Source organism: Rhipicephalus microplus, chromosome 9, assembly GCF_043290135.1.
Source record: "Rhipicephalus microplus isolate Deutch F79 chromosome 9, USDA_Rmic, whole genome shotgun sequence".
NCBI classification, from domain to species: Eukaryota; Metazoa; Arthropoda; class Arachnida; order Ixodida; family Ixodidae; genus Rhipicephalus; species Rhipicephalus microplus.
The window spans coordinates 43750747-43772103 of NC_134708.1; the positions used below are offsets into that span (position 1 = coordinate 43750747).

Consider the following 21357-nt stretch of genomic DNA (forward strand, 5'->3'; position numbering starts at 1 on the left):
CCAGTTCCACATCCTGCACGATGTCTGGGTAGGACTCATTATAAAGTCTATTTCGTTCTTATTTTCGCCATTAGGGCTCCTCCATGTCCACTTGCTGTTTTCTCATTTTCGGTAGAAAGTATCCAAAATCCGTAAATTATTGCGTTCTGCGAATTCTACTAGTAGCTCTCCTCTGGCGTTTCTAGTACCGATGCCGTAATCTCCTACTGCCCGGTCTCCAGCTTGCTTCTTTCCTATCTTTGCATTAAAGTCGCCCATCACTGTAGTATACTGTGTTTTTACCTTACTCATTGTCGATTCCACGTCTTCATAGAAGCTTTCAACTGAAGCGTCATCATGGCTGGATGTAGGCGCGTAAGCCTGTACTACCTTCATCTTGTATCTTTTATTCAGATTAATTACGATACCTACCACCCTTTCATTAATGCTATATTATTCCTCTATGTTGCCAGCTATGTTTCTGTGAATTAGGAACCCCACTCCCAGTTCTCTTCTGTCTGCCAAGCCCCGATAGCAAAGGACGTGCCCATTCTGTAGCACCGTATAGGCCTCATCTGTCCTCCTAACCTCACTGAGCCCTATTATATCCCATTTAACACCCTCTAGCTCCTCGAATAGTACAGCTAGACTTCCCTCACTAGATAAGGTTCTAGCGTTAAACCTTGCCAAGTATGTAAAATACACTGATTTATATATACAAGTGGTACTTGCTTGTTATATTTTTTTTCATGTTCCCAATATTTTGTACTGATTTAGCCTTCTATATTGACACGACAATTATATGTTACCTGTTAGTGTTTTTTTTTCATTGTCTTTATTTATATTTTTCCCTATCCTTGCATAACCACTCCTGCAATGGTGCACCTAATCTGCAGTATGTGTAAATAAATAGATAAAATAAAGAAAATAGGCACAGTAATGTGCATGCCTTTTCTAGTGAGCGGCTGGCTCTAATCCATCAAGCTGTAATGATAAACACATGTTCTGATGCCTAATGGCCATGTGGCTTGTGCCACACATTATCACTGCAATGTTTCATCTTGTATCGTGAAGCATTTATACAGGACGCTTGCACATTTAAACTACGAAAGGTGGTTTAATGGCATTTTCCAGCAGAGAAAGTTATTCTCACTATATTAACAAGCAGACACGTAGCTATGTGGTAGAACAACCGCTTGCGATGCAAATGACTCAGGTTCGATACCCTTGCTGACCCAGAATTTTCGGTTATTTAATGCGAAGAACTGTTGTGTACTACAAGCACTTATGGCAATTGCCCGCCCACTTGATATCCTGTCAGGTTAACGTCAATTGTAGTTAGGTTCGATGTACTCAAGTTGATTGATGTGGCACTGTCCAGGGCCATCCTCACGAGAATCAGCACTCCGTATCAGCTTATCTCTTCTTGTGTCGCTAATGCTTATGTTCACGCTGTCATCCTTGTGCAAGTAATAATAACATGTGGCGTTTATCATTTCCAAACCAAGATATGATAATGAAAGATGCCGTAGTGGAAGGCTCCAAAAATTACGACCACCTAGGGTTCCTTAACTTGCACCCAAATCTGAGCACACAGGCTTACAGCATTTTTGCTACCATCGAAAATGCAGTCGCCACAGCCGGGGATTCGATCCCACGACCTGTGGGTCAGCAGCCGCATTGCATGCCTTAGCCACAAGACCGCCACAACGGGGCTCGTTGTGCAAGAACAAACAACCGGTTATGTAAGCATCTGCAACTCTTCAACATATGTCTGTGTGTGTGCAACATTTACATATATATTTAGTGTTATTTCACGACACGTAACTCAATAAAAAACTTAAAATATGGTCACCTTTTCTCCGCATATCTATTTACAAGGATTGTGGGATATGCCGAATTTTTGTTTGCATCTTTCTGGATTTTTCGGTCACGTACATGATTTTTCGCTCACAATCAACGATGCCGACACCACTAATTCTGTGACACAACTCTTTAATGCTATCGCGTCAAAATAAACAGGACTAGCAGGATGCAGAGGATTTTGCACGAGTGTTTACGTGAAAGAAGACGCAAGATAGGGGCTTCAACCTTGAAAGATTGTGGTTTCGTTTTCGTAATATGAAAACCCAATAATTGGCGCATCTTCAGCACAGAATAGTGGAAATGTATCAGGATGCAGCAGGATCGGTCTTTCGGCACAGTTTGTCACAGCTTTCACATCACTGTAAAACTCTTTCGCATTAAAAATTAACAGGATCAACAGGGTTGCAAAGGATTCACAGAGAGAAAGGCCAAACAGTTTTCGGTGCTCAAATGCAAAGGTTGGGCAACAAAAATTGCAAAGGCAATACACTACATTCCACTGGTTTTTGATTTTATCATGTAGCAAAGTTTAATGACGTAAAGGCTGCATTGCCTACAACGCAGCAAGAAAATGTAAAATCTATAAGCATTATCGCGATCAATCACTGCACCTAAAAGTAATGTCGTTCTAAAGGGGCACATAATGTTGCATCTAAATTCTACATAATTAAAAATAATAAAGTTACAATATTGACATAAAAGGTTTGATACCTGTCTTTCTTGCACATTAGCGATCAGTGTCCCATCATAATCGGTTCGCTATGAGCATGGATATACCAAAAATGTTTGCAAAAAAACAGCAATAATATTACGGTAATACCATTTCAATACCAAAGGCTTGTTTTATTTTTAGACAAAATATTAATGAGATCTGAGAGAATATTTCTTGGCATGACTGCCTGTCAGATATCATAATTAATTCCCAAGCTCTCATAATGAAAAAAATCATTCTAAATATCACACAGATCAGCTTTCATTTCTGTATTTAAATTGCATTTTTCTCGTGATACGATTTCAGGCAACATTTTGAGGTTGTGGACATAATGCTTTTGGTACTACTGATGGTCAGATTACGATGAAATCTTTCCCACATATTTTTTAACATGTGAAGAATACAAATATCTTATTTCAAGTGTATCATTTACTTAATTATTAACATAAAAGAAGCAATTAGTATGGACTGACAATTTCAAGATTTCTCAAATTTCAAAACTTTCTTTTACATAATAGAAATTCTACACAAACTTTCTTGATTGGTTATTTGCATTCCACAGTTTATGCGGAGCAATACGAGCCATTAATGACTTATTATTAGAACGCTTAGTTATAGAAAATGTTCGAGCAAAAATAGTTATTTTAAACAATGTCATTGTACAAAACAAAGCTATGCAAATCCTTAAAAACTGATTACATATTTTAAATCAGCATAAGAAGTTATGCCAATAGTTAAAGTTTCATAGAACTGTACTGTGGATTAAAGAAAACCTTCAGTTCCATCTTAGATGAAGAAAGTACCCGCACACAACACGCTTTTCATGTTGACTTTCTTGTATGATAACGGTACACGTGGTTTTCAAGGTGGTGTTTCTGTGAAAAAGATGCATTACAGTGTCGACAGGAGAAGGGACGTTCTCCTGTGTGGGTGCGCATGTGCCTAATGAGGCTCCCTCTCTGTGAAAATGACAGACTGCACTGGTCACAGGAAAACGGACGATCTCCTGTGTGTGTGCGCATGTGATTCCTGAGGGTAATTTGCTGGGAGAACGATGCACTACAGCATTCACAGAAAAAGGGACGCTCCCCTGTGTGCGTACGAATGTGTCTTCTGAGGTCCGTTTTCAGAGAAAATGCAGCTGGGCACAGGTGGCACTGGAAGGGGAGTTCGCCCGTGTGTTTGCAGAGGTGTCTTTGCATGAGATCTTTTCTCTTGGTCGCATAGCTGCACTGACGACACGAATGCAGTCCACCTCGTACGGACACAAGTGTATGGTATTCCTCATGGGGTGCCGAAGACAAGGAACCTGCAAAACCACAGAGACGAAATAGCGGCAATGAAAACCTTACATGCATTGTGTCAACTACACAAGAGCACTAGGCAATGGTGAAAGATTACTGCACTTGTAGAAGAAATGCACAATCACCTTCGCATAAGCAAGCCACATGTTACTTGAGAACAAACCATGCCACGACGACATGGTCACAGTTTCTCTCTCTGTTTGTAAATGCTATGTCCAACACATAGAAAGACCTCCAGTGAATGTACACGAATACAATCTTGATGTAATACTGGTACTGTACCTAAATGACAAAGCTTATTCCACATACACCATTAAATTAGGCCATACCACCAGTAAAACATTTATTGCACATTTTTTCCCATATAAAAATCCATAAAATGCTGCACAGTAACCAAACGTCTTCATTATTCGATGCACAAAACATAAGAAATGAAATATGAGTGGACAAGGTCAATATGAAAAGAACTGCCAAATATAAAAAAGGAATAAAAATCATAAAGAAGAGATAAAAATCATATCACACTTTTGGTAAAGAGAAATGCTCGCACACTTATGCAGACTGTAAAAAGTATAAGATTTTTAGTGTACGTGCACAGTTTACACGATTCCCTATATTGTCTCTAATATACTTCAGAGACAGCATAATGATTGAATAAAACAAAAGTAAGCTATGCACCATATAATGCTCTAGACACTTACTCGAACAGACATACGAGCACGAATTCCACTTTATCGCATAACTATGCTAAAAGCTCGTTAGCTCAAATTTCTCGGGATTGGACAAAACATTTGAATCGACCAAATGCCAAATTAACCAAGAACATAAAACAACTAATATTTCTCAGATCAAACCATTTTCAGTGTGTTCATCAATTTGTATATACTGTACCTTTTTGCATAAGAGAAGCGAAAAAGTCGCAACTTTAATCAACCTGCAACTTGGTTCACAAAACGGCCAAGCTGCAAGACACCCATTTAAATAAGCCTGATAGATGTTCCGCACCACACCCTTATCTACAGCCACAACCATTACCTGCACTATGTGCTCATAGTTTCACTACTTACAGTTGCACTACCTATCCAGTCAGATATCCTGCTCTTAGTACTGCCCTTGCCTACTGAAACTGAATCCCTCTAATGTATAGTCTACCTAAATAATCAGTGTACTGAAGTTAGCATTGTGTACCGCCCACCCAGATCATCCCTTGAAGTTCTTCAAGTCCGTGCCAATTGATCATCCCTTGAAGTTCTTCATGTCCTTGCCAATTTTACGTGCAATGTAAGTATTGCTTCAACAAGACTTATCTGTATGGACGACTTTAACGCTCCTGACATCCATTGGCCTTCTCTGACCATAACGGATCAGGATACTGCAATATGCTATGAATTAATATTTTTCTATCCTTTAGGCTTACTCAAGTCGTCTCGTGTCCAATGAAGCTCAATTCTAGATCTAGTTTTCTTAAGAACAGATCTAGCTGACAGCAACTTCTCTTGCAAAATAGTTGAAGGGTTCTGTGATGATAAACGCGTCTTGTTAACACTTTGCTATCCGGTGTCCAAATCACCTTATACAATCACCAGCTTCCCTGATTTCACTCGTGCTGACGACACTTTCACAACCGATATTTTAGCTTCCCAGTTTGATACATGTTGTGTGCTTTCTGACACTCAAAACACATATCTTGTTTTGTTAATTACTTTGAAGATCTTGTGAAGTCGTTTATCCAATGATTCGTGCCAATTAAGACAAAGAAAAGCAATGCTGATCTTTCTTGGATTACTCGTGATCTCTTAAAGTTATCTGTCTGACGACTTAGGTCCCCAAAAATCTAATTATCCCGCTGCCCTAGACAGGTTTCAGAGTGGCAAGTGTGAACTTAACTCAATGATGAAAACAGCAAGAGATTTATCGTGTTCTGTTGCAAAATTTGTTGAGAGCGAATTCACACAAATTTCGGTGTTCTATTTTGCCTCATGCTGCCTCACCTTTTTTTAAAATGAATAATGACATCATTAATGACCCGCCAGCTATTGGGCGCAAAAACATACCGTGGCGCCACCATGCGGAGGCGTCCCTGTGACGTGTGTAGTTAGATTGATCCTGCGTGCAGCCCACAGCTGTTTTTGCGTCTCCTTGTTACATTATTATTCTTATGGTACTTCACTCAACGAAATCAGTAAAATACTGCTGGAGCTATCTTCCCTGATTTTAAGTGCTAAATAACTGCCCTGGCAAATCGTTGGGCTTCGCATAATGCCCGACTGCTGGCGTCACTTGCTATGACCACTAAATGAAAACCACAGGGGCCGAGCGTGCTACTTCTCTAAAAGGTAACGAGTCATTCGGTGTCGAAATGAAGTATCAAATAGGTATCAATGATAAAGAAACTTATATTTACTGCAAGAAATGCGGGCGACTACTGTACTTCATATATTGTATGTTTGCATCTTAAGACGGGCCGCGGTTGACATGACAACTTAGCATGCGCCAATTTACATTTTTGTTTAGCGCACACAGCCCTACAAAGCACAGCGCATGCGAGTTCCCCGGTTAGTGAAAAGCAGCACAGCATTCTTACAGCCGCAACCTTTCTGTCATGATTGTGGGCAAACGTGAGAATCCCGCAGGCGCGTGCTTTATTCGGAGTTGTAACTTTTCTTTGTGGCACGCCCTTCATATTTATTGCCCGAACTTTCTCCGGTGGTTACATGTTGCACATTCGAATGCCATCAATACAAACATGGTTGAAAATTAATTATAAACGATTGGTGCAGTTTCAGAGCTTCTACCAAGGGGCAAATCATGATTAAAAATGCAATAAGCCAGCCGTATCATTTCACACCCTTGAAAGAGCATGCTGCGAGGCCTTCCATATCGTGATCTAAATAACAATTTCATGTTTCAGTGAGATTGCCAGAGCCCAGCTTTCTTTTTTTTTTTCACAGCTTCATCCTTGAGCTGCGTGACATTTCATGGCAGCTCTTAGAAGATGAATCAGTTTTCAAAGCTAAACACGTTTTTGCCTGTAGATAAAAACAACATTAAGAGGAAGTGGCAGTGGCTATGGGCTCATTCTACTGGCGTAATGTATAACCGAGGAACCCTGTGAGCTGAAGTCGTGGGCGGCAGGGGCGTTGGCAGAATATTTTCTTCAGAGGGGGGCACCACCTTGTTTAAAAAAGGGCCTGGGCAGGCAGACGTGTTAGACCGTTATTTTGTGCGCTACAGACCATGAGAAAAAAGCTACGCTACTGGCAGATGGGAACCTTTGCGGTCGGGTATTATGGACGGACAGCCCAGAACAGGGTGGGAGTGGCAAAGACTGCGGTTAGGCTACTTTGGCAAGAGAAATAGACAGGAGTGGCACATGCATGAAGTAAGAAAGGAGGCTTCATCGAATGTGCTGGCCAAACACGCAGAAGCAACTGGCAAATAAATAGACCAGGAAAGGGTAAAATAATAAAAATAAAGGGAAAAACTGAACTTCAGGGCTATATCTTGACTATCCGACAATTCAGACAACGGCACACATTCTTGAATGTAATGCCGGCCACTTCCCCCACATGTAAATACCTACGTCCTATTTTAAAATATACATAATCGGACAGTTTTCACTTTCATTTTTCGTTGTGAACAAGGCTCCCGTGCCGAAACAAGAACCCCATAGGATCGAAATAACAACCACAACAACACAGAAAGAGAGAAGTGACAGTGGCACAGCCAGCGGCCCTGACAGTGCCCTAGCTTTCCTTTGCCACAACGAGGATACATCACGTGCTCCAACTCTGCACGTCACAACGATTCCAGCGCTCGCACCTCCAGTGGTGGGCCTCATGCTCAATATCAAATGCTATCAATACCTATTTCTAGTCTGCATTTGTTTCTAACAACAACTTCATTCTTTCTTTGTCAGGTATTCCTCATTCTGAAAAAATCAGAAATAACGAATGAAGGCATTCTCAGCCTTATCTTAAAACTGTAAGTAAAGAAATGCATCGGCCCAGACGGGATGCACAATGTATTCTTAGTTTACTACTTCCTATGGTCATCTAAATATTTAACAATCATATTGAATAAATCTTTATTTTCTGGCACTGTTCCTTCTTTATGGAAAATGGCTCCCTCTCTTTAAATCTGGCAATAAGCAGTCTCTATTGAATTATAGACCAATATTATTTACTTCTCAATCACGTAAAATGTTACAACATATCACTCATTAACACATTACACTCTCCTTGGAATAAAACAGATTGCTATCTCACAAAGAAAATGGTTTTAGATGTGGTTTCAGTACAACAACACAATTAGTTGAATTCACGCACAATATTTTGCTTAGCCTTGATCATGGCGACCATGTTAAGGTATACTCATCCTTTTATACAGTTTTACATTCTAAACTCCTAGCTAAACACAACGTGATACTAAACAATGCTCAATTTTAAGAGCACATCTAGCTTTTTGGCATCTCGCTCTCAGATTATTTCTTACAGATGAACCATCTGTGCTGTTATTAATGTAACATCAGGTGTGCCACAAGGGTCCGTTCTTGAGCCTTTATTTTTTTTTATGTACGTGAACGATTTGCTTGCTCACACTTCCTTTTCCGTTCATTTTTATGTCAACAATTGTACTTTATATGAAATTATTAAAACACACCGCGACCACTACCGCTTGCAGGAGTCATCTGCTGGACATTGCAACTGGTACAAAACTTAGCAAACGAATATTAACTTTAAGAAAATCATGCTTAGGTCTTTTTATAATAAATCACCCTCCGTTTTCTACTACCCTATGATAACAGTCCTGTCAGCAGGGTTTCCAAATATAAGTATCTTCATGTCCTTTTCACACATGACATGGCATGGGCCAAGCAGAATGACTATTATTGAAACAAAGCATTAAAAAACTCAGCTATCTGTGCCGCACTCTGCCCAAATTCCCAAATGACACAAACCTCCTCTTATATCAATCGTTAATTCGTCCTGTAGTGACTATACGTCCGCTGTCTGGAACCCGCATAAGCAGTGTAATATTGAAAGTTTGGAAGCAGTGCAGAAAAAGCAGCAAGATTCATATGTCATCATTACGACCGCGATTTCTCGCCATTTTTTACTCTACCTTCAATGCAATTACTTCCATTCCATTAGTCAAATTGAATAGCAGTTCTTGCAAAGTACCGTTCTCTCGACAGTTAAACTGTCACACAACAAGAACCGCATAAACTTCGCTCTACAGTCAACGACGAGACGCTCTCACAACCTAAAATTGAGGCCTTATTATGCTTGAACTAACATGTTCAAGTTCAGTCTTTTCCACCGTTCCTTTGAAGACTGGAATTCGTTACCTGGTTCTGTTCTTTCATGCCCACCGCAATGTTTTGCAGCCGAAATCCACAATGCGTGTATGTAAAATACACCGATGTATATATATACAAGTGGTACTTGCTTGTTCTATTTTTTTTTTCATGTTCCCAATATTTTGTATTACTTTAACCTTCTATGTTGACACGACAATATTATGTCACCTGTTAGTGTTTTTCTCATTGTCTTTACTTATATTTTTCCGTATCCTTGCATAACCACTCCTGCCATGGTGGACCTAGTGCTGGAGTATGTGTAAATAAATAGATAAAATAAAGCAAATAGGCACAGTAATCTGCATGCCTCTTGTAGTGAGTGGCTCGCTTTAATCCATCAAGTTGTAATGACAAACACATGTTCTGATACCCAATGGCCATGTATGTTTCATGTTTCATCTTGTATTGTGAAGCATGTATACAGGACGCTTGCATTTTTAAAGCACGAAAGGTACTTTAACGGCATTTTCCAGCAAAGAAAGTTACTTTCACTATATTCACACTGTAATGATGAATGTAGTGGGTCATGCAAATCTCGCCAAACTTATTGTCAGTGCTGAGCATGCCCGGACTGTCGCTGATTTCGCTAGCTAGGCCTACCCTCCTATCTGGTCTCGGATAACAGTTTTGACTGTCTTCGTTCTTGATTATAATTGGTGGAGTTTGCGGGGTCTCCTTGCAATCCTGGAGTTGCCAAGCCGGACTCTACCTGCTGTCGTGTCCACTGCATCTGCCACAAGCCCTCCTCCTATGGCTTCCCAGGCCATCGTGTGCTCCGGCGCGGTCTGTCAGCGGGATCCTCCCATATTCAGCGGCACTGACATTCACGACGTCGACGACTGGCTGGCTACTTACGAACTCGTGAGTGTCTTGAACAAATGGAACGAAGCCACGAGACTGGCCACTGTCGGCATTTACCTCAGTGGCATTGCCCACTTATGGCTTCGGAACCATGAGACCGACGTTCCCACCTTGACAGCATTCAAAGCAAAGTTCAGCGAAGTCTTTGGTCGTCCTTCTGTCCGCAAACTTCGTGCGGAGCAGTGCCTTCAGTCGAGATCTCAACTGCCTGGTGAGAACTTTACAAGTTACATAGAAGACGTCATTGACTTGTGCAAACGCGTCGATGTGAACATGACAGAGGTGGACCGCATCAAGCATATTTTTAAGGGTATTGACGAGGACGCTTTCCAGATGCTCATTTCAAAAAGCCCTGCTACTGTCGCCCAAGTTACCAAGCTCTGCCAAAGCTATGATGAGCTCCGCCGGCAACGTCTCGTCACCCACCGTGCTGTCCCACATCAGGAATCGATGTCCGGCTTAACTCCCTCGCAAGACCCCGTCCTGCTCTCGCAGATCAAAGATTTCGTGCGCGAAGAAGTCGCCCGCCAACTCTCGCTCATCTCTGGCCTACCAAAGCGCAGTGCACCGCTTAGCCCTACTCTACAGATTATTATACGAGATCAAGTGTCTGAGGTCCTTCCTCCGCAGCTGGTGCCACCAGTCAATGCACCATTGACGTACGCCGAAGCAGCAGCACGACCACAGACGTTCCAAGTGCCGCCTCCACTGCCTGCTCCTGTTTATGCCGCCCAGCCGCCACGACCTCCAGTTCGCCGAGTCCCTAATCCATGGCGCACTGCCGACAACCGACCGATCTGCTTTTCGTGTGGTCTACCTGGGCACGTCGCACGTCTGTGACGCCGCCGCCGCCTACTCCCCTCACGTGAAAACCTATGTCCATATGAGAACGATTACACATACACTCAATACACCCCAGACCCCGAATTGTACGCTCCCCGTCCAAGCCACCGACCAGCTCCTGATCGCCGATCTTCTCCACGTCGACGCTCGCCCTCCCCGATGCGCCGACGCCCCTCTACAATCGACGCGGAAAACTAAATGACGCAGTTCCCGAGGCAAGAACAGCGTCCTCGTCGCAAAGCACAAGCCCTCTTCGTTTGCCGCCGAATGCAATTAATGCCGTTCTTGAAGGTGTACCCGTACTTGCCCTTATTGATACTGGTGCCGCAATTTCTGTCATCGCCGAAAAAGTTTGCCGTTCAATTCGAAAAGTGACAACGCCTTACTTGGGTTCATGTCTTCATACTGCCACTGCACAGCCTGTGCAGCCTGTGTACTGCCAGACTTGTAATTCAAGGAGTGCCCTACACAGTGCAGTTCGTAGTACTCCCGCACTGTTCTCATGACATCATTTTAGGTTGGGATTTTCTCACCCATCACCAAGCCGTCATTAATTGCGCCCGTGCCGAAGTCGCCTTTTGTCCCCTTGGTGATGCGCTACCAGTGCACGATCGCCCTTCCGACGCGAAGTTGGTCGTTAGTGACGACACCCAAATCCCTCCACGCACTACTGCCTTCGCACCTGTGTCGTGTTCCACCGTCGTCGACGCTACCGCATTCTTCACGCCTTCCGCTGCTTTCGTTCATCGCCACCTATCACCGCTCCCAACCACTCTCGTTACTCTTCAAGGTGGTGCGACCAACGTGCCTGTGGAGAATCCGTTCCCATTCACGATTACGCTACTTCGAGGCGAATGTATTGGTTCGATAGAATCATTCGAAACCATCGCTACACTTGACGTTCCTGATGAATCATCGGAAGTCAGCGCCCTCTCCTGTAGTTCCGTGAATGACCCTTCCACTACCGACATTTTCAACCATGTCATCGAGGAAGGCCTAAACCCACAACGAAGGTATGAGCTTTTGAGCCTCCTTGACAAGTTTCGACCATCTTTTGACAGTCACAGCGCTACTTTAGGTCGTACATCTACCGTATGCCACCAGATCGACGCAGGTAATCACCCACCACTACGGCAGCGACCATACCGTATTTCGCCGACTGAACGCCGTATCATCGATGAACAAGTAGGTGACATGCTAAAGCGAGGCATCGTTCAACTGTCAAACAGTCCTTGGGCGTCGCCGGTTGCTTTAGTTAAAAAGAAGGATGGCAAGATACGCTTTTGCGTAGATTATCCTCGCCTAAACAAAATAACACGAAAGGATGTTTATCCTTTGCCTCGAATCGATGACGCCCTCGACTCTTTACAAGGCGCAGAGTTCTTTTCCTCCCTTCATCTACGCTCTGGGTACTGGCAAGTGCCCACGAATCCGGATGATAGGCCAAAAACTGCCTTTGTTACACCAGACGGGTTGTACAAATTTAACATGATGCCATTCGGGCTATGCAATGCGCCGGCAACATTGAGCGCATGATGGACACTATTCTACGAGGCCTCAAATGGAACACGTGTTTGTGCTACTTAGATGATGTAGTGGTATTCTCGCCCGATTTTCCCACGCACCTTCGTCGCTTGGAACAGGTTCTATGCTGCCTCTTTGCAGCAGGCCTCCAACTCAACTTGAAGAAGTGTCACTTTGGAGCGCGCAAGCTGACCATTCTCGGACACGTCGTGTCGAAGGATGGCGTTCTTCCTGACCCCGCTAAGCTACGTGCTGTTCGCGAGTTCCCGAGGCCCGCGTCTCTCAAGCAGCTGCGTAGTTTCATTGGGCTTTGCTCATACTTCCGCCGCTTCGTCCGTGATTTCGCCTCGATCATGGCGCCTCTGACAGACCTACTTCAGGGAGACCGCAATCTATCTGCGTGGTCTCCAGCTTGCGACAGTGCTTTTGCGAAGCTCCGTCAACTGCTTACAACAACACCCATACTGCGTCATTTCGATTCAAGCGCTCTCACAGAAATCCACACAGATTCTAGTGGTGTCGGTCTTGGCGCTGTACTCGCCCAACGAAACCTGGTTACCAAGAATATGTTGTTGCGTACGCGAGCCGCACTCTTACAAGAACAGAAGCAAATTATTCGGTAACTGAGAAAGAATGCCTAGCGATTATCTGGACCATTACAAAATTTCGGCCTCATCTGTACGGCCGCCCTTACGATGTTGTTACCGACCACCACGCGCTTTGCTGGTTATCCTCCCTCAAAGATCCCTCAGGACGCTTGGCACGATGGGCTTTACGGCTCTAAGAGTACGACATCCGCGTCATTTATCGCTCAGGCTAGAAGCACGCTGATGCCGACGCACTTTCGCGTTTGCCTGTTTCTACTGATATTGCGAGTGTCTCCATCCAAGACAACTTCCTTCCACTATCAGGACCATCAACATGGCTGCGGAGCAGCGCAAAGATTCATGGATTGCGTCTCTGATGGATTACCTATCTGAAACACTCGCCCACCCGCCATCTCGAGCGCTACACCGACAAGCCTCTCACTTCGCCATCCGTGATGGAATACTTTATCGCCGCAACTACCACCCTGACGGTCGCAAATGGCTACTCGTCATACCCAGGCATCTCCGCGCCAGCATATGTGCTGCTTTCCATGCCGATCCGCAGTGTGCGCACGCTGGTTTGTTTAAAACTTACGCCAGGCCACGTTTTCGGTTTTATTGGCGCAGCACGTACACATTCGTTCAAAAGTACATTCGATCTTGCACAGAGTGCCAACGCCGCAAGCACAATTCTAGCCGTCCAACTGCACCAATGCAGCCGTTGCCGTGCCCAGCGCGACCATTCGACCGGGTTGGAATAGACCTTTATGGTACTCTACCATTATACATCAGCTAGGAATCGCTGGATTATTGTAGCGATCGACCTTCTCACGAGATATGCAGAAACGGCCGCTCTACCAGCCGCGACGGCACGTGACGTTGCGTCTTTCCTGCTGCAACGTTTTGTTCTGCGTCACGGCGCTCCACGTCATCTTTTGTGCGACCGAAGCCGCGTCTTTCTCGCGGATGTTATTCGAGAACTTCTTGCAGAATGCCATGTGATTCACCGCTGTACTACCGCATATCACCCACAAACAAATGGCTTGACCGAGCGTTTCAACCGTACGCTTGGCGACATGCCTTCTATGTACGTCGCCTCCGACCACACCAACTGGGATATTATCCTTCCTTACGTAACGTATGCTTACAACACGGCACCTCAAGCAACGACAGGCTTTTCTCTATTCTTTTTACTTTACGGTCGAGAACCATCATCTCCAATTGACACCATTCTCCCCTACCGACCCGACTCATCCGAAGGCACACCAGTTTCCGAAGCCGCGCGGTATGCGGAAGAATGTCGGCAATTAGCTCGCACCCTTACAACACAAGAACAACGGCTACAGAAATTTCCTCACGACGATGGACGGTCCAACTACCAATTTTTGCCCAACTCTCTTGTTTGGCTGTGGGTGCCCCCCAGTGCTGCTCCTGGTACCTCTACAAAGTTTGTCAGCAGGTACCATGGACCTTATCGTGTCATAGAACAAACTTCCGCTGTTAACTACCTCATCGAACCCCTCACGGCCACTGTGGACCTGCGTCGCCGAGGCCGCGAAATCGTACATGTGGATCGCCTCGAACCATATCACGAACCACTTGTCCTCACGACACCTTAGAACACTTACTTGGCGCCATCTTCAGCGAGGGGGAAATATGTAATGATGAATGCAGTGGGTCATGCGAATCTTGGCAAACACATTGTCAGTGCTGAGCACGAGACGCTCGGCCCGGACTGTCGCTGATTTCGCTAGCTAAGCCTACGCTCCTACCTGGTCTCGGATAACAGTTTTGACTGTCTTCGTTCTTTATTATAACACGTAGACACATAGCTACGTGGTAGAACAACTGCTTGCCAGGCAAATGACTCAGGTTCGATTCCTTTGCTGACCCAGAATTTTCGGTCATATAATGTGAAGAATTTTTGTGTACTGCAAGCACTTTTGGTACCTGCCCGACACTTGCAATACTGTAAAGTTAACGTCAGTTGTAGTTAGGTTTCATGCACTCAAGTTGATTGAAGTGGATGTGTCCAGGGCCATCCTCACGAGCACCAGCACTCCATGTCAGCTTATCGCTTCTGGTGTTGCTAATGCTTATGTTCCCGTTGTCATCCTTGCGCAAGTAATAATAATAACATGTGTTTGCAACTCTATAAGCACAATACGATTATGAAAGATGCCGTAGTAGAGGGCTCCAAAAATCACGACCACCTAGGGTTCCTTAACTTGCACCAAAATCCAAGCATTTTTGCCTCCATCGAAAATGCAGTCGCCGCAGCCGGGGATTCGATCCCACGACCTGTGGGTCAGCAGCCGTGTGCCTTAGCCACTAGACCACCACAACAGGGCTCGTGGTGCAAGAACAAAGAACCGATTATGTAATCATCTGCAACTTTTTAACATATGTCTGTGTGCGAGCAACATTTATATATATACTTAGTGTTATTTAGCAACACGTCGCTCAATAAAAAACTTACAACATGGTCACCTTTTCTCCACATGCTTTGCACGTCGATTCACAAGGAATGTGGGATATGCCGAATTTTTCATTTGCATCTTCCTGGATTTTTTCGGTCACGCACAAGATGACAATTTTTCGCTCACAATCAACGATGCCGACACCACAATTTCTGTGACACAACTCTTTAACGCTATCACGTTAAAATAAAAGGGACTAGCAGGGCTGCACAGGATTGTGCACGAGTGTTCATGTGAGGGAAGACGCAGGATAGGGGTTTCAACCTAGAAAGATTGTGGTTTCGTTTTCGGAATATGAAAACCCAATGTTTGGTGCATCTTCAGCACAGAATAGTGGAGACGTATCAGGGTGCAGCAGGATCGGCCTTTCGGCACAGTTTGTCACAGCTTTCACATCACTGTAAAACTCTTTCGCATAAAAAACTAACAGGACCAACAGGGTTGCAAAGGATTCAGAGAGAGAGAGATGCCAGACAGTTTTCGGTGCTCAAATACAAAGGTTGGGCAACAAAAATTGCAAAGGCAAAGGCAATCCACTACATGCCACTGGTTTTTGTTTTTAGCATTTAGTGCAATTTAATGACGTTAAGGCTACATTGCCTGCAAAGCAGCAAGAAAGTGTAAAATCTATATGCATTATCACGATCAATCACTGCATCTAAATATAATGTTGTTCTAAAGGGGCACACAATGTTGCATCTAAAACGTACACAAATAAAAATAATAAAGTTACAATGTTGACATAAAAGGTTTGCTATCTGTTTTTCTTGCACATTAGCGATCCATGTCCTATCCTAATAGGTTTCTATGAGCATGAATATACCAAGAATGTTTGCAAAAAAAAAAACAAAGATAATATTAATACCATTTCAACACCAAAGGCTCATTTTCATTGTTAGACACATTATTAGTGAGATCTGACAGAATATCTCTTGGCATGACTGCCTGTCAGATATCATTATTAATTCCCAAGCTCTAATAATGAAAGAAATCATTCTAAAAATCACACAGATCACACATATCAGCTTTCATTTCTATATTTAAAATGCCTTTTTCTCGTGATGCAATTTTAGGCAACTTTTTGAGATTGTGGACATGATGCTTTTGGTACTACTGATGGCCACATAATGATGAAATCCTTCCCACATATTCCTTAACATGTGCTGAATACAAATATATTCTTTTAAATGTATCAATTACTTAATTATTAACTTAAAAGAAGCAATTAGTAGGGACTGACAATTTTAATATTTCTCACATTTCAAAACTTTCTTGTTACATAATACAAAATCTACACAAACTTTCTTGATTAGTTATTTGCATTCCACAGTTTATGCAGAGCAATACGAGCCATTAATGACTTATTATAAAAATGCTTCGTTATAGAAAAAGTTCGAGCAAAAATGGTTATTTTACACAATGTCATGGTACAAAACAAAGCTACGGAAATCACTAGAAAACTGATTACATAATTCAAATCAGCATAAGAAGTTATGCAAATAGTTAGAATTTCATAGAACTGTACTGTGGATTGAAAAAACCTTGAGTTTCATCTTCGATGAAGAAAGTACCCGCACACAACTCGCTTTTTATGTTGACTTTTTTGTATGATAACGGTACAGGTGTTTTTCAAGGAGGTGTCTTTGTGAAAAAGATCTGTTACAGTGTCCACAGGAGAAGGGATGTTCTCCTGTGTGGGTGCGCATGTGCCTAATGAGAGTCCCCTTCTGTGAAAATGACAGACTGCACTGGTCACAAGAAAACGGACGATCTCCTGTGTGTGTGCGCATATGATCCCTGAGGGTGTTGCTCAGTGAGAACGATGCACCGCAGCAGTCACAGGAAAAGGGACGCTCCCCTGTGTGCGTACGAAGGTGTCTTTTGAGGTTCGTTTTCACAGAAAATGCAGCTGGGCACAGGTGGCACCGGAAGGGGCGCTTGCCTGTGTGTTTGAAGAGGTGTGTTTGCATGAGGGCCTTGTTTTTGATCGCATAGCTGCACTGACGACACGAATGCAGTCCGTCCCGTACGGACACAAGTGAATGGTACGCCTCACGGGAGGCCGAAGACAAAGAACCTGCAAAACCACAGAGACAAAATAGAGGAAATGAAAACCTTACATGCATTGCGTGCAACTACACAAGAGCACTAGGCAATGAAGAAAGATTACTGCACTTGTAGATGAAATACATAATCACCTTCGCATAAGCAAGCCACATGTTACTGGAGCAATAACCGTGCCACGACGACATGGTTATAAACAGTTTCCCTCTATCTTTGTACATACTATGTCTAACACATAAATTATGCATACTAGCACTTTTTACACAATGCCCACTATTGTTTAAAAAAACTACAGTGACAGCATAATGATTGATTAGAACATAAGTAAGCTATGCATCATATAATGTTCCAGGCACATACTCAAACAAACATACAAGCACAAATTCTACTTTTTCCCATAACTATGTTAAAAGCTTGTTAGCTCGGATTTCAAGAGACTGGACAAAATATCTGAGTCGACCAATTACCAAACTACCGAAAATATTTAAAAGCTAATAATTATTATATCAAAACATTAATTATTTCGTTATCAATTAGTAAATACTCCGCTTATTTTGCAATTGAGGAGTCAAAAAGTTGACTCTTTCATCATCCTGCAATAGAGAAAGAGCCAGCTAAAAACCTCACAAAGACAGCGAAAAAGAACAACTACACAGGACAAGCACAAGACTTGCAACTGATTGATTATTGGAGAATTGGGCACACACCCAGACATGAAGCAAGAGCGCATGCGTAAACAAGGACCATCTGAGTCATATCAACCTTGGGCACCTAACTGTCCATATCCTGAAATGTGTGAAGCAATGATAAAATTTAAAGGGACACTAAAGGCAACTAATAAGTCTATGCTGATTGTTGAAATAGCGGTCCAAAAACCTCGTAGTGTACTTTTGTGCCAAGGAAGGGCCTATTTTGAAATAAAATCACGTTTTGGTGTTCCGCATCGGGTTAGCTCACTTCAAATTACCCGCCTCAAGGAGAGGACCGGCCGGAACGACTCGCATCACTATTGCCATGTACAATGTTGCCCGGCTTTAGTGCGCTAGTAGCAGCAGACCGAAAGCAACAGGAGCCACAGCAGCAACAACAGCCATTGATCAATTTCCCACCATTGGCTTAGAGATTACAGACTTATTTTGGTACAACTGGGCCTCGTTAGATGGCACGACCTGTCCAGCTTGACCAAGCAGAAATTAAATTTTTAAACCACTTGTGCCATTCCTTATTAGTACCATCCGGCGGTTCTTTTTTTTTATAACTCCAACAGAAACCCCGCCGCGGTGGTCTAGTGGCTAAGGTACTCGGCTGCTGACCCGCAGGTCAGGGTATCCAATCTCGGCTGTGGCGGCTGCATTTCCGATGAACGCGGAAATGTAGGCCTGTGTGCTCAGATTTGGGTGCAACCCCAGGTGGTCGAAATTTCCGGAGCCCTACACTACAGTGTCTTTTATAATCACATGGTGGTTCTGGGACGTTAAACCCCACATATCAATCAATTATTCGAACTGAAACGATCAAGTGGCATTTTATTGCATCTCTTGATGTACGGAAGGTTTTTTATTTAGTGCGGCTAGATCGATTACTATTCATTAAATGTAGGCGGTTCATCTGATGTCATCGGGATAATTTTGAGAATGTCCTACTGAGGCGTTGTGCATTTACCTTAATTTTTCTGTAAGTAGGGCACTGTTGTTGATAACATTGTCGTTTTAGATGTCATATATTGAGCTTTCACTCCAAGGTAAATTGTTATTCGACATTATAGTCCCTTTAGGGTTTGGCTTATCAGCTATCTAAAACCCAAACTCTTTATCTGCGAGTCAAACTGAGAGCTCACTCACACATGACGATTCGCCCTGGTTCCTCTATTTAAAGGGCTCACAGATCTCTCGATCAATCTTGTTTCTACCTTCGCCAATTACAATCGCTGATTTTAAATCTGGGACGCAGCCGCAGCTTTTGAAGTGCAAAGGCAAGTTTCCACGAGTTCCAGGGAAGGGAAGGAGATAGCGGTGTTCACGCAGGCTGTCATTAAACATCAGCCCGTCTGGCTGATATAGACACAGTTGCATGACAACAGAATTAGTTATACTACCGAAACAGCCCATTTCGTGAAGACGTTAGCTTGCTTTCCGCAAATGCTGCTCAAACTATTTTTCTGCATTGCTATGCAATTGCAGTTTGGAGAGCTTACACGGTGCAGATCGTAATTGTCAAAATCGGCGATTGTAATTGGCAAAGTAGAAAAAAAATTGAACGCGAGATCTGTGAGGCCATCGCAATCAGATTTCGGGGCAAATTCTCATGTGTGAGAAAACCCTCAGTTTTCCTCAAAAAGAAAGAGTTGGCATTTATAGATAGTGGGTAAGCCATAGGTTAAATTTTATCATCGCTTCACACGTTTTATGACATGGCAGTTAGGTGCCCAAGGTTGACATGGCTCAGATGGTCCTTTTTTACACATGCTCGATTGTTTCATGTGTGGAGGTGTAAGCAATTCTTCAATGAACATTCAGTCGCAAGTCCAGTGCTTGTCCTGCTGTGGTTGTTCTTTGCTGTCATCGTGTGGTTTTGCGATGGTTCTTTTTCCCTATTACTATGAATCAACTCGCCCAGAAAGCTACATTACTGATCATCCTGAAACTTCGTCCACAAAGCGACGTAGCTACAAGACCCCCCATCTTTAATAAGCCTGAAAGGTGTTCTGCACCACACCCTTACCTACAGCCACTGTCATTACCAGTACGACGAGCGCACAATTTTTTCGAACGTTATATAGCTGGCATTTCGTGCTCAGCACTCTCCAATGACTGTACGAGTTGTTTGGGTTCAGGCCAAATATGACCAAAGTACAAGAGCTTCACGCCATTAAACAATGCAAATTCTGGCCTCAACTGATAAACTTTTTCAAATTATCAAGTTATTATTGTACAGTGAGTACAGACAATGACTATTGCATTTCTAGGACTGTCCTCATATACCAAGACGGGAAAACAAACTTTCATATATTACAAAACAGTGCAATCAGCTCAATGCACTACTTGCAATTTAAGCATCACTGAGAAAAAAGGCAAAAGCAAATATGAATGTTCGAATCAAGAATGGTACAATTTTTTATGATAGAATAAAAGGAGAAAGATTTAGACAAATTTCAATGGTTGTTGCTAAGTAAGTGGAACTGCAAAACAAGCAGTTTATTTGTCCATATCAAAAATTTTGTTGACAAGAAAGCACAACACACATGAACACATGCACCAATGTTTGAGAGGGCAAAATGCAAATAAGGTAACATCAGGTTGCCACTACTAAACGCTTACATTCAACAGTGTAAAATCAAAGAGTCACTACCGAGTGTTGCCGTTGCTTGGATACAAATTTCTTCTTTTCAGCACATGCGGATGTGTAGAAAGATGCATCAATAAATGCTTCACATCAACTAGTGATTTACAAAACAGGCAATACTTCTTCACACAGATGAAGCATAACCATCACAAAGAAATTCATTATATACTTCCTCCCCATTTCGATTTACAGAGCCAAAATTGAATAGTCAATTTCACTTATTTCAATGAAGCCTATTTAATGGAGCAGTCCACGGACATGGACCACATCCCCACCGCAATCCCACGTTCACAAAATATTAAACAGCAATGTTATCATGAAATAATTATTTCCAAGAGGACACTGGAGCCATGCCTTTCTGGCAATATCCAAAGCACGAGAATTGTTCATTTCTTCATAAAGGCATGGTCACATCTGCAAAAGTACACAGACA

At 43.1% G+C, this 21357-nt stretch overlaps 1 protein-coding gene across 1 annotated transcript; it reads right to left on the reverse strand.

The window, feature by feature from the left end:
- Positions 1-1957: 1957 nt before the first annotated feature.
- Positions 1958-18261, reverse strand: LOC142772243 (uncharacterized). Its single transcript, XM_075874437.1, has 3 exons — positions 17118-18261; positions 16114-16118; positions 1958-3866 (listed from the first exon to the last, which is right to left on the reverse strand). The coding sequence occupies exons 1-3, from the start codon at positions 17642-17644 to the stop codon at positions 3379-3381; spliced, it is 1020 nt and encodes a 339-aa protein (XP_075730552.1). The 5' UTR covers positions 17645-18261; the 3' UTR covers positions 1958-3378.
- Between the last annotated feature and the right edge of the window lie 3096 nt (positions 18262-21357).

Coding starts and splice junctions, on each gene's coding strand:
- LOC142772243 (XM_075874437.1), bottom strand. CDS start 17,644: ATGCATGTAAGGTTTTCATTTCCTCTATTTTGTCTCTGTGGTTTTGCA.